The sequence below is a fragment of the Poecilia reticulata genome, chromosome 15 (assembly GCF_904066995.2).
Source record: "Poecilia reticulata chromosome 15, P_reticulata-male-v2, whole genome shotgun sequence".
Classification (NCBI taxonomy): domain Eukaryota; kingdom Metazoa; phylum Chordata; class Actinopteri; order Cyprinodontiformes; family Poeciliidae; genus Poecilia; species Poecilia reticulata.
The window spans coordinates 26417189-26432232 of record NC_088844.1 but is presented as its reverse complement, the minus strand read 5'-3'; the positions used below and the strand labels follow the sequence as shown (position 1 = coordinate 26432232).

At 40.3% G+C, this 15044-nt stretch overlaps 1 protein-coding gene across 4 annotated transcripts in view; it reads right to left on the bottom strand.

Annotated features, from left to right (window-relative positions):
* LOC103461042 (inositol polyphosphate-5-phosphatase A) overlaps positions 1–15044 on the bottom strand; it is a 195586-nt gene that overhangs the window by 4628 nt on the left and 175914 nt on the right. For all 4 annotated transcript variants that reach the window (XM_081616722.1, XM_081616720.1, XM_081616721.1 and 1 more), the window contains one exon: positions 4339–4450. In XM_081616722.1, coding sequence (XP_081472848.1) covers positions 4339–4450 — 112 coding nt within the window. The remainder of the gene's footprint in view (positions 1–4338; positions 4451–15044) is intronic.

Here is a 15044-nt window from a genome sequence, read left to right as displayed (position 1 = left end):
GAACCAACAGAAACACACACAGACAAACACATTTTGGTTACAGAGGCAACAACATTTGCAACGCAGCCAATCCAGGAGTGACATCTATTTTTCTTGGTACAGACTGGCTGCAAATAATTAACACTGTAGATGTTAGCGTCTGGTAGTTTCCACTGCGTATTAATGGATATTATTTTGTGTTTGAATTATTAAGCAGTTTTAAACGTTCAAGTATTGGTGGATTTTTTTCTATTCATTTGAGTTGCAATAATATTTGGGGGATTTTTATGAATGTAAACAATACTAAAGTATTTGAAAAATAATGAAGTTATAGTTTTTTGAGATTTTTTTTAGAAGAATGGAGCTACTGGCCAAGGGAAGTATTAATCCTACCATCATCAGTGGGTATTTAATACCTGGTTTTTGTATAGGGTTAGTGATGATTGTGCGGTAAACTGCATTGGAGAAATAACTTTTCTTTAGTGGCACCAAAAAAGCCCACATTGCAAATCCGTGCTGTTTTGATGTTGGACACGTTTAAACTCAATAATTCATATAAAAACGTATGTAGATAAAATGTCCCAGAGGCAACAATCAGTTGGACCAATATGTTATATAAAATACCACATGAATGAGTGTGTAATTCTAAAACAAGTCGCAAAATAGTTAACTCCATGAAAACATTACAATTTCTTATTTTAATTTTAGACCTAAATGATTTGAAACCCTTCAGAGAGAAGGAGTAAAGAGCAGAAATAATTCCCAAATTGCGTATTTGCTTCATCCCCCCTGCAATCTGAACGCTTTGTGTGAGACAATGTTGTTTCTGGATTCCTCTCCACACACCGAGAGCCCGATGCCTATTCACTCATGAATCTTCAGACTGGAGAATAAATCATAACGCGTCTGGTTGAACTAAAGAGTTTTTGAACAGCCGCACGCACACAGATCCGCAGTCCTGTTTCTGAGGAGGGAGTTTGAGAATGAGCGATAAAGCAAATTCAGAATTAACTTCAGAGCGATCCGGCAGCGGCGCGGGGTCAGCGCGCCGCCCGCCTCCACCTCTCTACCTCTCCAAGCGAGCCGCCACCTCTCTATTCAAGTGACGGGCGCCCCCCCCCCCCCCCCCCTTTTTCCCCGCAAGCCCGGGATTCATTCATCAAACACACACTTGGTAATTTACAAAGGCAGCATAAAATTGTGGATTTTCGGGCTGCGTAATCTTTAGACAGATAAACAAATTACCCGGGGGCTCCTCTGGCAGGGAGGGAGCGCTCGCTCGGCTACACATTCATTACCGGCGCTCCCGGAGCTGGTGCCGCGCCGCGCAGCCAGCGGGCAACCTTTGGCGTGTTAGGGCTCGGCAAGCAGAAAATAACATGATGGCGAGTTAACCGACCGTGCCATGATAGATGACGCCGCATGCCGGGCTGTTTACGGGCCCATGTCTCAACAATCTGTAACGCTCAGAGCCTGAGAGTGGGCGCTCGGTGAATCATCAGCCAATCTGCGAAAGCACTAAACTGTTCCACTCCGGCCTTGCATTACCAGCAATTAGCCGGCACTTCAGGGCGAGGAAAGCAAACAAGCAGCCAGCTGTGAGGGAGAATCACCTTTAACATAATTCTGATAAATTAAGTTGATAAAGGAGACTGGATGTACCTACAGCGACGGGGGAAAGAAAGTACACCCTCTTTATTTCAGGGTTTTACTAATGAGGACGTAAGGAAAGCAGTTGCATAATATAATACTTGATAAGCATCATCATCATCATCATCATCATCAGTGTTTCCATTGATCATATATTTGCGCAATTTGACTTTTTAAAAATAAATGTGCTTAATGGAAACATCCTAATAATGAAAAAATATAATTTTCTGAAAAAAAAAAAAGTTTTGGCGCTAGGATGAGGTGTTTTTGTGGCCATATTGAAATTGTTTTATTTTGCTAAACTGCAATGGAAAGACGTTTTTTCACGTCACATGATGTTGCTACTGGCGCAAACCACGAAGAAGAGGACAGGAAGTAGAGGACAGACACATGGGGCAGCATGATTTTAATGACTTATGGTGTGAACAAACTTATTCATATGTGATTTTAATTGTGTTCCTTGTTTAATGGAAACTCCACAATTGTGTTTTTTTGACATGAGCAGAATATTGACAATGTTTTGTGCATCTAAATTGCAGTTTATGCAATTTGCATTATAATTTCTGCCAACAAAATGGCAAGATGGAAAGATAGCAGCAATAGCCTCATATTATCAATCCAGGAAGAGCTACAAGGATTTTTTTCAAAGTATTTCAAGTTTATCATTCTGCAGAAAGACTATTTACAACTAGGTCTGTCATAATTTTGTAGGACTATAAATTGTGATAAACTATAGTATTGCTTTCTTGATAATGGTGTAATAATGCAGGTCCTCCTTCTCATAGAAGAATAAACTAATTTTGCAACAAACACCCAACACTGAAAGTGGAAGACATTTTAAAACTCCAAAAACAATAAATAAAACAGAAATATAAAACATACACAACTGAAGCCATAAATAAAATGGATTATGATGTGTCTGTAAACAAAATTGCCTTTCAAAAAATATAAATCAGAATGGAAATTATCGAGCTCATTTTAATTTATCATGCGATTAATTGATTAATCACTTATGGCGACAGGCTTATTCATTCAAGTGGAAAGCTGGCAATCCTCCTGGAAAACCCAACAAATTCATCCTACTGTGCTCGACAAATATTATAAAAACCAACATTATTTATTAAATCAAAATGTGAAAAACAAAAAAATTCCTACATTTCAGCAGCTCTGTAGCAGCAAAAACTTAGGAAAGATTTTCTGTTTCAGCTTTTCAGACTCACTCGCTGTTTGCAGAAGAATTTTGGCCAACCGGTCTTTACTTCATAGATTTAAGTAATTAAAGTTTGTAGACGGGAAAAAAGAAAAGGATGAAAGAAGGAAAGAAAAAAAGAGCAAAAGATACAAAGAAAGAAATGTTAAAAAGAGGAAAAAATAAATGGAAAGAAAAGAATAAAGGAAAAAATGAAAAATGGGGAGAAAAGAAGTTTGCAGAATCCAGTTTCTGCACATCTATCTTATGCTCCACAGCATTTCAGTCAGGTCGAGGTCTGAACTTTGACTGGACCATTTTAACACCTAGTTTTGTTTCATTTCCAGCTGTTCTCCAGTAGATTTGCTGTTTGGCATTGTTGTCATATCATGACCTTGACCTTTGAGTCAAGGTGTAGCTGTCAGACAACAGGAGTGACTCATGTTAGCCCACTGAACCACTCCTCCATCACCATGCTTTGACAGTGGGTAGCCATGTTTTGCTTGTAAAGCCTGAGGTTGACCTTTTGTGTTTAGTAATTTTTCTGAGCTCCTTTTCCTGTAAACAGAGATTAATTCCAGTTTCTTCCTTGCTTTACATATAATAACTGTTTTGAATAACGTTTTGTACACTTGAGGTTAAACCTAAATTATTTCACAATCGGCAAACACCAGATCAGTTTTATTACGCTGCGATATCTCATACTTTAGGTGTTTTAAAGTTGCTGTTTTCTCAGCCTTTTGTTCCAGAGATCAGCCTTGATGTTTTAGGAAGGCTGCAGATTTCCATTGAAGCTTCAGTCACTGGAGAAGAAAGATCAGGAAGGAATTTCTTCTCATTTGCTGAAGACAAAAGAAAGCCAAACTTCCTGAGCAGCCCCCCCACTGTGGACTGGTACTGTACAACACACTGCTGCACCTCTCCCACACACACACACAAACACACATTTACAGATGAAAGCCGGGCTTTTCCTGCACAAAATGAGTCAAGTGGCTAAAATACTAAGGCTTAGAAGTCCAAAACGCTCAAGATTTGATGTTTTTTCGTTACTGGCTGGTTTGGGTTTAAAGATGTATTTGTCAAGGAGTAAAACCAAATGTGTGAACGCTGCTCGGCTGCACGCAGGATCACTCCGTAATCCAGCAAACAAATTAGAGAGTCAGGAGAGAAACAGACAGCAGCAGAGGCTGTGGGAGCGTTGGAGGAGCAGAAAGGTGGCAGATTGGCTGCTGTTTGTGATTCTGAGGCGAATCCAAAGTTAAACAGGGGTTCAACTCTCTGAGGAAGACGAGGCTTTATGAAGAAGATGGGGCCCAGCAGAACTCTGTAAGTGCTGGGATGCAAACTGTTCCTTGTTTATTGCTTTTTTCATAAGTCGTTACTATGTTAAGCTTTCATTTTGTTGTTGAAGTGCTCTATGCAGATACATTTGGCTTAAAGTTTGTGACCGTGACATTATAATGACCAAATTCTTTGGATAAAGATGTCGCAATTTTTAAAATCAAAAGTCCGTTGCTCACCATAGCCATCAGAAATCTAGCAGAAATTGACGTGAGGATCCGGTCACACCAGGCGGGGCACCTGGTGGTGTTGTACTGCTTGGCGTTATGGACGTCCTCACTGTACGGATAACTGCAGAGAAACACAAACACAACAATCAGAGCAACAAACGAAAATGAAAAGCTATTCACTCCTGGTAATGATTCCCTTAGAAGACGACATTAAACATAACGTGTATTAATCAGAGTTGGAAGAGAGAAATAAATATCATCTGTCATCTCAGAGATAGAGATCACAAGAAAACAGGAGGTCCATTAATATGACCAATCATCTGAGTAATCACTTGAATCAACACACGAGGATGGCTCTATCAAAGCAATCTTTCTCTGCCAAATGTACAGGTTGTGCGCGTGTGTGTGTGTGTGTGTGTGTGTGTGTGTGTGTCGGAGGCTGAAGTAAAACAGAATGAGTGTGATTTGTGCAGAGCGGGCCAGAGGGAGATTCAGTTGCCCATATGTACAGCGACACCCCGGCACGGTCATCAAAAACAGATTAGGCGCCGCAGCAAATGGCCATGAGCGATTGTGCCTTGGAAACGGCGGGGGAACAATCGCGTGATTTAAGTGGCGGAGTCGGGCGGGAAGCCATCGAGCTGATGCAGATTTACATTGTTGAGAATTCAATTTGCCCCTCCGGCTCATCAAACTGCTTCAGATTTACACGCCACCAATCCAATTTGTTTGTCTGCGCTCATCAGGATGTAACAGCAGGCTTACATACTGTACTACCAATCCAATTTGCTCCCTCAGTGCCACGCACGCTAACTGTAGCATAACACCGAGCCACTTTCCTCCGAGGACAATGATACCCTAATGGTAAAATAAACACACACAAACACTGGGGGGTTTATTCATCACACTTGCCAGGCTTTGATAGCTTAATTGGACATTGTAGTGAAGAATATCATATCTTTCAGTGCGGTTCTTTTTAGCTCTTTCACCACAGCAAGAGCTATTAGGACAACACTTAGCCTTTCTCTATAACACTCCTCAGTTCTGGAGGATACACTTTACACTGGGCTGCAAAGATCAGCACAATGATAGAAACTGTCATGTAAGATATGAGAAAATATATCTTACCATAAGTTATATATATAATATTTGCTCCTGTATTTGAACAGATATGTTTTTATTTGACCACAGTATGTTATCTGGCCTCTTTAATCTGAAATTAAACGTTATTTAAATATATAACAAGTAAACCACTGCAAATACATAAATCTTACCAAGTAATTTTGGTCTAGTTTCCAGTGTAAATATCTTAGTAAACTTGAAATAAGACAAACTAACTTAAAATTAACTTTTCAGGAAGATATAGAGGCTTGTTTTAAGTAATACTGATGAAAAAGTACCAGCTCCCTTGGTAGATTAATTAACTTATAACATGGAAATAATATCTTGTTATAATTGAAACAATCTGCCAATGAAACTAGCACTTTTTCATCAATATTAATACTTACAACAAGCCTCTGCATTGCTAAAAAGGTATTTGTAAGTTAGTTTGTCTTATTTCAATGTACTAAGATATTTGTACTAGAAACCAGACAAAAATACTTTGTAAGATTTTGTGTTTTTGAATGGACAAAAGTTCCTGTTATACATATATGTAAGGTTTTTTTGCTGTTGTTGTTTTTACTAATTTTTCAGTCAGAGGCCTCTCCAGTTTCGATGCGTGACTGACTGCTACCAGAGTTCCTTCTTGCACAAGATATATGTACTGTATGAACATGAAACAAATAAATTATTTTATTTGCCCTCTGAAAGTCTAATGAACTTTAATTTTGTACAAAACACTCCAAACTGGAATTGGAAGACATTTTAAATATCTTAATAAATATCTAATTTACCGAGATGCACCTGCACCTAAAACCAGAAGATGTCTCTGGCTCACACACACACACGCATACACACACACCCACATCCCACCAGGTGTACAAACAGACCTGCTGACTTCTTAAAGGAGTTCCCCGCCTCCAATTAGCATTAATAACATTCAAACCCTGGGAGGGGGGGGGGCTGTGGGAAGCATGGAGGTTTTGACATGCAAATCAAGGGTCTGAAGGAGTGATCCTGGGATAAAAAGAGCATGAAGAATAGGATGAGTGAAACAGATAGAGAGCGGGAGGCAGAGGAGAGGGGATAAAGATGGATCAGACAGAAGTGAGGGTGGAAAAGAGCAAAGGCTTCAAAGAGCTTTGAGAGCTGCTCCACTTCAGGGTGGCCTGAACGCCGCCGCTTCCTGAGGTGACGGCCTGAGAACAACCCACCAATCAGGGTTGGTCTTGGAGCTTCATTGACTAACAAGACTGGGGTCATTTTGGTGTTAAACAGATAGAGAGAAAATCAAGTTTCCCTCTTCACCTCCTTCAAACAATGAACTCCCGCTGGATAACTTCCACCGAACAAAACAACTTGGTCACTTCTGATGACGGCTGGTTGTAAAAAAGTGATTAAAAACACTCAGCTGTAACCATTAAACTCCCATTCTCTACATTTGCAGGTGCATACTTCCTTTTTCTGTTACCACACCCTCCACTGAGTCCAACATGAATGCAAGAGCAAACAAAGTGATTGATGCGTCCGATAAGGAAACTCACAAACTTATCTTGGAGGGTAAACTGTCGGAGAGGGTGTGTGGGTTACAGCAAGGCTAATTACTCTCATTAATGAGCTGCAGCTGATAACTTCTAGCACTGTGTGGCTGGAAAGAGGCAGCATAGCTAAAACCTCTCAGACACAAATCAAACATGGAAAAATGACCCCAACACCCATGATTGTGAATGAGATATTTCCCAGAGTTGTGCACGTAACGCCAGTCACATCAGGTTTAACAATAAGCACATGTTCAAGTTGAGACTGAAAAATGTCCTGTGATGGATGCCTGTTGTTGAGACTGTACAGTTAATCCATTCTTTTGTACAGCCGGCCACTCTGCAGATGATACATGTGTGTACGGTCTCCTATCAGGACCCCGCTAGCAGCCATGGAGAGCTCATTCATTCATGCTTGGTTTAGGGTTTAATGTTTGACTTGGCTGCTGGCACATTACTCACATGTGTTGCTGCTGGTGTCAGCTTGTTTGTCTTGCAACAGTAGAAACAAAACCCTGGCAAGGTGAGGACAGCTCCGACCTATAGGGTGAAACCTGGCCTCACCCAGCAACCTGGGAGGCAATATTTATATACAGTGCAAAAGTGTTTATACTGCCTGAACTTTTTCACCTTTTGTCCAGATTACAGCCACAAACTTTGATGTTTTTCAGTTTATCGTTCTAGATTTTATTACCCCAGATGCTGACATTTTGCCCATTCTTTCATGTCTGATTGGACAAAGAGCGTCTGGTGAATATTGAATTTGAAATCCGATTACTTTTGCCCATATCTAACGTTTTTCATGGCAGTCTGGACAGCTCAACTCCAATCTTTTCCTTAGCCTATTCCTTTTTTGGTAAATTATGGGTTTGTTAATTAGCATTGTTTTTGTTTTCTGTGTTTAATGTTGATCATTTACCAAAATAAAGTGAACCGAACTGAAATATATCATTTTCTAAACAACTAAAGTTAATATAATTACTTTATTGTGCTATAAAATGGCACTTTGTGCCTGGAAAACACATAATACTCCCCCTTTGAAGTGGTTTATAAATGAATAAATAAACGAATGAATCCCATCCCTTCATAGGATATTGTTTTAAAACCTAGTGTTAAAATAATCTGAAAAAAAAAAGATCACTTTCTTGTCACATAAAATCCCAATAAAGTATTTTATTGGGATAAAATGGGTACATAAAAGTTTCTGGTTGCAATAAAACAAAATATGCAAAAGTTGAAGTACTATAGATGCCTTAGACAGGCCCTGAGTATACATTGCTCTATTATATCTAAAGTGGCTACACCCAGTGCATTTTTATGAAGCTGTCTTTTCTTAATTTTAAAGTCCATTTAGCAAAGAGCAGACACTCTTATCTCCAAAGCAAAAGTCTTATATGGTGAAAAAGCGACAAGCCAAACAGTGGACTATTCACTTACTGAGTATTTAATGAGTGCAATATAAACTTGAGGATATAGGTAGGGCAGGAAGCCAAAGATAAGAGTTTTTATATGCGAGACATGATGTCATGGGCGTTAGCATCGATGGGATTGGCTGGAAGTAGGAATCTGTTGCTTTCAAATGACTCGTAGCCTCTCTACATCTATGTTTGCTTGCGGTTGTCAGGGGAAGCCTGGTAAAACACAACACACAGAAAGCTTCAAGAAGATCAGCCAAACGCTATCAATAACGCTGAATGTGTGGAGCTGGGAGGCTCACAGGCACAACCCTGGCACAGAAGAGCGCAAACAGAGTGCAATGCCATCGGTTGCCCTGCAGATTTTCTGGGATTCAGCAACGACAACGTCTGCCTTTAGCTGATCTAAATGAAGACAGGAAGACACAGATGGCGTCCATTTAAGCCTCTCTGAGCAAGATCGCTTTAAACAAAGCCTTCGTCTCAAGAAGCGTCGTCTCAGGCAAGAGGCGACGGTATACGACAGCAGCGAATCTTCCGCTGTAATCGCCACAGTCGGCCCTCATCATCTCCACTGGCTCTCCAGTAGTTAGAATGATGGATGCGCTGCTGCTTGTAAAACAATGTTCCTGTTCAGCAGATCAGGCCGTAACGCCGGGAGCAGCCAACACAAACCACACACTCACAGCGGAGCGCTTTTTAACACAACGCTGTGGCGCCACTGTATCGGTGGCGCTCCTTAAACGGAGTCACGTGCCGCTGCTACGGAGCAGCACAGCTGTCAGAGAGCAGCAAACAAGCAGCTTCCTTCATACGTGGAGCAAACAGAAGGGCTGTTCAACTAATGTCTTCACAACCAAATGCTCATACAGAGAGGGTGAGATCATTTCTGCAGCGCAAGGAGGAGGTCTGTTCATAGATAAGGTGTAGAAAACAGCCAGAAACCAGCAGGTAGCTTCATGTTTCTCTTGACATTTAGTTTCATCACAGCAGTGGGACGTTTAGCCTCACACTCTCACATCCTGAAGCTCTGAAAACATGAGAAGCTTTCCATACGTCGAGGACACAAAAGCGTTCATCAGTTTCAGCCTCACAACACACCTCACCTCCTGACCTTTGGGTCAGGTCGGGCTCCTCTGCTGCGTCCCATGTCTAGACTTGACACACAATGAAACAGCACCAGAGACACTACAACGTGTCAACCAGTCCTACCACAGGAGCCTACAGAGACGTTCGGGTTAGGAGAGGAGAATTATTTAGGAATCACTCCCTGCTGTAATTATACTTTTGGTCAATGTTGCAGCAGCAAACGTCGGCTTGGAACAAATTTAGGTGTTTTTTATTTAGTCTGTTGAAATGAAGCAGCTTGTTGTAAAATTAAGAACACAATATGAAACTAAAATATTACTGTAGCAATACATAATACAACCCATAACTTACAAGTAATTTTCTCCAACCTACAAGTTATTTTCCAATAATAATAAACAAACTAGCATGTTGGTACTTTCATTCATATCATTTTCATTTTTCCCAAAATATTTCAACTTGAGAGCCTTTCAGTTTCTCTTGCGCGATGCTGCATATTTTGGTATTGATCCGATAAAGTAAATACAAGACCAGTATCTCTGATATTGATACCAATACTTAATATTTAAGTTTAATATATCATCAAACTTTTGATCTTTAGGTGCTTTTGTAGTTTTTCTTTTATTATTTCGTTAAAAATTAGGACAGAATTTAGATAAGGCTTTTACAAGATATTTTAACAACATATTTGTCATAAAGTGAAGTGGTGAGTGGTGAGGGAGAACGCAGGGAGGACCCAGGATGAAGATGATGATGAATTTAATGATGATATTGCTCGTAGACAGTCCAGGACAGGCAGCACGGCAGGAAAACCTGCACACAGCTAAATGCCGGTAGCAACTGACAAAAGGACAAAAATGAGAGCTAGCACAAACCAGGACTTAGCAGGACTACTGGAGAGCACAGACAGTGTGACGACATGCATGGACAACAATTGACAAGGATCCAACGAGGAACACAGACAACAGGTGGGACTAAATACACTGGGAGGGTAATCACAGGGAACGAGAAACACCTGGGAAACAATCAACGGGGAGGACAGGACAGAGACTCACAGGTAACAGGAACCATACAGAAAAAACTCAAAAATAAACACACAGAAACACGGATCATGACAATATTAACATGATTAACAAACAACCACTGGTTTATTTCATCTTAGTTTGGATTTTCTGAATTCCAAAGCTTAATTTTCAAAAAAAAAAAAAAAAAAAATCAGAGAAGAAAAAAGTTAAAGCAGCTTCAATAAATTAGCTACCAAATAGTTTGCAGTAATGGATTATGATAAATTCAGGCAGTAAACAACAAATGCTAGCAGGTAAACTCAATCAGCTGAAGTTTACTACAATTCAGAGATTACAATTTTTATTCAGGAACAAAGCTGAAGATAAGAAATCTTGAAGTTAAACATGGATTCAAACTCAGAGCCTGACGTCATCTACCTTTGGGTATCAATACTAGCAATCAGTAAGTCATTAATATTCTGGTTTAATGTGCTCTAGGTACCTCCAATGTTGCTTTCATACTTAAAATGATTAAAAATCCAACAGAAATCCCTCAGAAATCTATCTGACTTCTTTCCCAGTGTCCCCCCTCTTCCATATATTCTGGAATCACTCATCATATGGCCACTGATGGAGTTGTGCTGCTGGTCTGATGTCACTCAAAATCTCCCTCAGAGCCCGCTTCAGTAACCACGTTACGGCTCCAATGTATTCTCCCTCCACCCGCTCATCAGCCTCTGCATTTATTTTACTTTTTTTTTTTTTTTCAGAAGCTTGGGACCAATTCAATTTTTGCATCGATCTTGTGCAAAAAAAACAGAAGAGAAATCAGATCAGAGGAGTACTAAAAGCTTTCCCTTAAATCAATCAAAAAACATGAATATGTTACTGGTACTTTTGTATGTTTTTAGGGGGATATTACCTATGTTATGCCATTAAAATATGAAATAAAAGGTACCATGATCTGCGGTAAAACTTACCATTACTTTTAATAATGGCTGTGCAGCAGTCCATGGCCTCATGGTTGGCTGGCAGTTTCATGTATTACAGCTGATAGAGAAACCGTTTCTAAATAAACGATAAGCGTAATAGTTTCATCTTTCCCCCCGAGCGGACATGCGATCCTGTCTGCGTCGCCCCGACGGTGTTGAGGCGCTTCGTCGGCCCGTTGGAACGCCAGCCGACTGGCTCCAGGTCCAACTGTCACAAGGCCCGGGCAAATTCCTCACCCCAGTGCCCAAGTACTCAGACGTGTCACCGCCGACTTTGACAGATGACTCCTTGAAAGTGGAGGAATATATATTTTGAAATTTTAGGCCTCTGTAAAGATGCAGAGGGAAGGAATTTCCTGCTTTAAAAAAATTGAAAAATGCATCACCTTTTTGTCTTGTTTTCACGACTCAAGGTTTGAGACAAACAGGTGCATCACAATAAGTCAGAGGACTATCTTAATATTAAAAAAAAGATTAAACACCAATAAGTATTACAAGTCAGAGGTGTCCAAACGTTTGGCCATATTGGACAAAATGTGACTTGCAGGCCCAAAAAATTTAATAATAAAAAGAAGGAAAAACAAAACATTTTGTTTTACGTACTGAACAACAAACCAAGCTGCAACATTTTAATTAGAACAATTAATTGATTATGTTTTTGTTACAAACTGTTTTAACCGTATTGTGTCAACTCTTGTAAATATTTTCTCTCAAGGAGTTTTATTCTGGTTAAATAAAGATTGAAGACTTTTATGTTGGGAAGGGATTTGCAATTTTTTTGTAAATCCAAAATGTAAAAAAAGTTTTGCAAGTTTGCCTCATTAAAAGAAAAATATCCACTTTATTTTAAAGGTCTTCACAGAAAATAAAAAAAATGTCAATCCTGACCAATAAATACAAGATTTATTGACAAGATTTTGGTCACTTTTTATAAAAATACAGCCAAGTTTAATAAATTCATTAAAAGCAAATCTGGCAGCATCAAAGCCCGTTGACACAAAAGATTAATAAAAAGAGTGGATATCGAATACTTTGTGCTATTACAAAGATTTTCTATTGTGAAATTTTAATTTGTTTGAAATAATTTTACCCAGATTAAAAACAAAAAGTCTCTGTGTGCATCACCCACCTGAGGAAGGAGGAGCAAGTTTCTATTATTCTTAATTTGCAGCCGGGAGCCACATAAAATCAGCTCAGGGGCTGCAAATGGCCCTCAGGCCACACTTTGGACACCCTGGTACATGTACTACTACAATTGTGCTGGTTGGGGGGTTAAAAGAGAGAAATTGGGCCGTTCAGACTGCCATGAAAAAGTTGGACATGGCCCAAAAAAACAGAAAGGAATTGGATTTAGTTGCAATTTGTCGACAAATTTTTGCTCTTACTTTTAAACTGCTGTTATGATGCCTGGTATTGTTTGTACAATTAGTAGCAGCTGATTAGCATATCAGAAGCTCAAACAATACCTGAACTCTGACCCCAAATCTCAGAGTAGTTTAAACGAAGCTTCATGGATGCAGAGCAGAGAGAGAAGGAGGAAGTTCAACCTCTTCCATCGATCATAACGGGCAGGGATGGTATCCCCTACTCCAACATCTTTCTGCCCAGTTTTCTAATCATACGGCCAGAGAAAGAGGAGCGGCAAAAGCAAATGAGATGGATTAACTGTGCTTGCAACTGATGGTGTCATGCAGGACATGCTACTGAGAAATATTAAGCTGTTAGCATGTTATACAGCAGCAGTCTTCAGTCAGAGGTCTCATCAAATTCGTTGCAAGACTGACTGCTACCGCAGATTCCTCCTGCCCAAATTATATGACATGTAATTTAACTCAGGGAAAAATAAATTATGTTTTAATTGAATTGAATAGAGGATTTGGGCAACAGAAATACTAACACCTGGGTTGGTCAGCTCTAGTCCTTAAGAGCTGGTTTCTTGACCTGAAATAATGCATTAATTCACACAAGAACGTGCTTACAAAATTACAAAAAAAATTAATAAATACTGCAGCGCAGAAAGATATACCCTAAAAAACCTTAAATGTTTTGAACACATCAATTGTAATGGTTTTATACAACATCTATTTATATAAGTATATATAAGAAACATAATTTTGAGTGTCCATTAGCTGTAAACCATAATTAAAAAAAAAATACTTCAAATACATCAATCTGTCGGAAATGAATCTACATGGTTCACAAGTTTCTCCATTTTTACCACTTTTCTGTCAGATCCTCAGTTGATTTGTGCAAGGCTATCTCACTGTGATATCCAATCCACGGAGAGAATTACCTTAAAGATTAAATGTTTGTGACTATTATTGATTTATAGATTGGGAGCAAAGTGAGTCGTGTGTGTGCATGCCTGCGTGCAGCAGGGAGGCTCCGCTCTGATGGCCGGCATTAAAAAAAAAAAAAAGAGTAATAACCTCACAGATGGCGAGGGGACGGTCCTGAGCAGAGCATGTGATGGTGAGCAATTGGTGAGGCTTGACAGGGGGAAGGGTACCAGAGAGGCAGAAACGGGTTGTTTAAGTTTAACTGGGCCGCCGCTGCCCATTACAAGCCTGACAATGATGTGTTTTGTCGCAGACTAAGAGTTGATCAAATCGGATTTCATACGCCGCTCCCGCGTTTCATCTGTTTGATTCATCATCACCTCAAGTGCGAGGAAATCATTTGTATTCTTTGGCTGCAGCACGTTCATGCCTCCCTGTGGAGAGATGATTCAGTGTTATATGGAAAGGTGCAAGAGTCAGGCGGTGTAAAAGGACGATAAATCCACCTGTCACTTATGCAAAGTGATGTAAATGGGGTCCCTGATTAAGACACAGAGTCATTTAAAAAACAGGGACTCGCAGCGCCGCGACTGAGCCGAGCACAAGCAATCTCTAATCGATTCTCACACACACACACATTTGGAACGTCCTATGTTTCTAAAGTCCTTCCTCACACACACACACACACCTACACACACACACACACACACACACACACGGACAAGTTAAAATCCCCCGCCGCCCCGCGCCTGCCACCAGAGCAGTTTATCAAGTAATTATTGTTTGATTACAGCGTTTCATTATCTGCACTGATTGAGTCACAACCGACGGCAAAGGTCAAGCGCCATTAACGCGACGCTCCCCGAAACATATTTCCGCGCCAGCCGCGTGTTTGCCCTCCCTCTCCTCTGAAAGGGCTAATTGCAAATGCATTTGTTTGAGGAGGAAAAGGACCGCCGGCTCCCGTCTCCGCCACGTCCCGCTGAGACGGCGTTATCAATGCGGCCCGTGGCGCTTGGCGCGGCACGCACGCCCGAATCCACACGGGAGCCGTTTGGGAACATGTGCAATCATACTGATCCCTATAAAGCAAGAATTCAAGAGCTTTTATTGTGCCGCCTGGTGAAAAAGTGGCAGAGTCTGCTTCTGGTTTTAGAGTGTTCAGAGCATGTAAAGCCTGCTCACTGCAACAGAACGCTGCTTCAGGTTTGATTTTTAAGCATTTTGTGCATGTCCAGAATATTAAAAAGCTGCTCTGAGTTTAAATCAGGAATAGTTCAAATAAACTGAAAGTATTCCT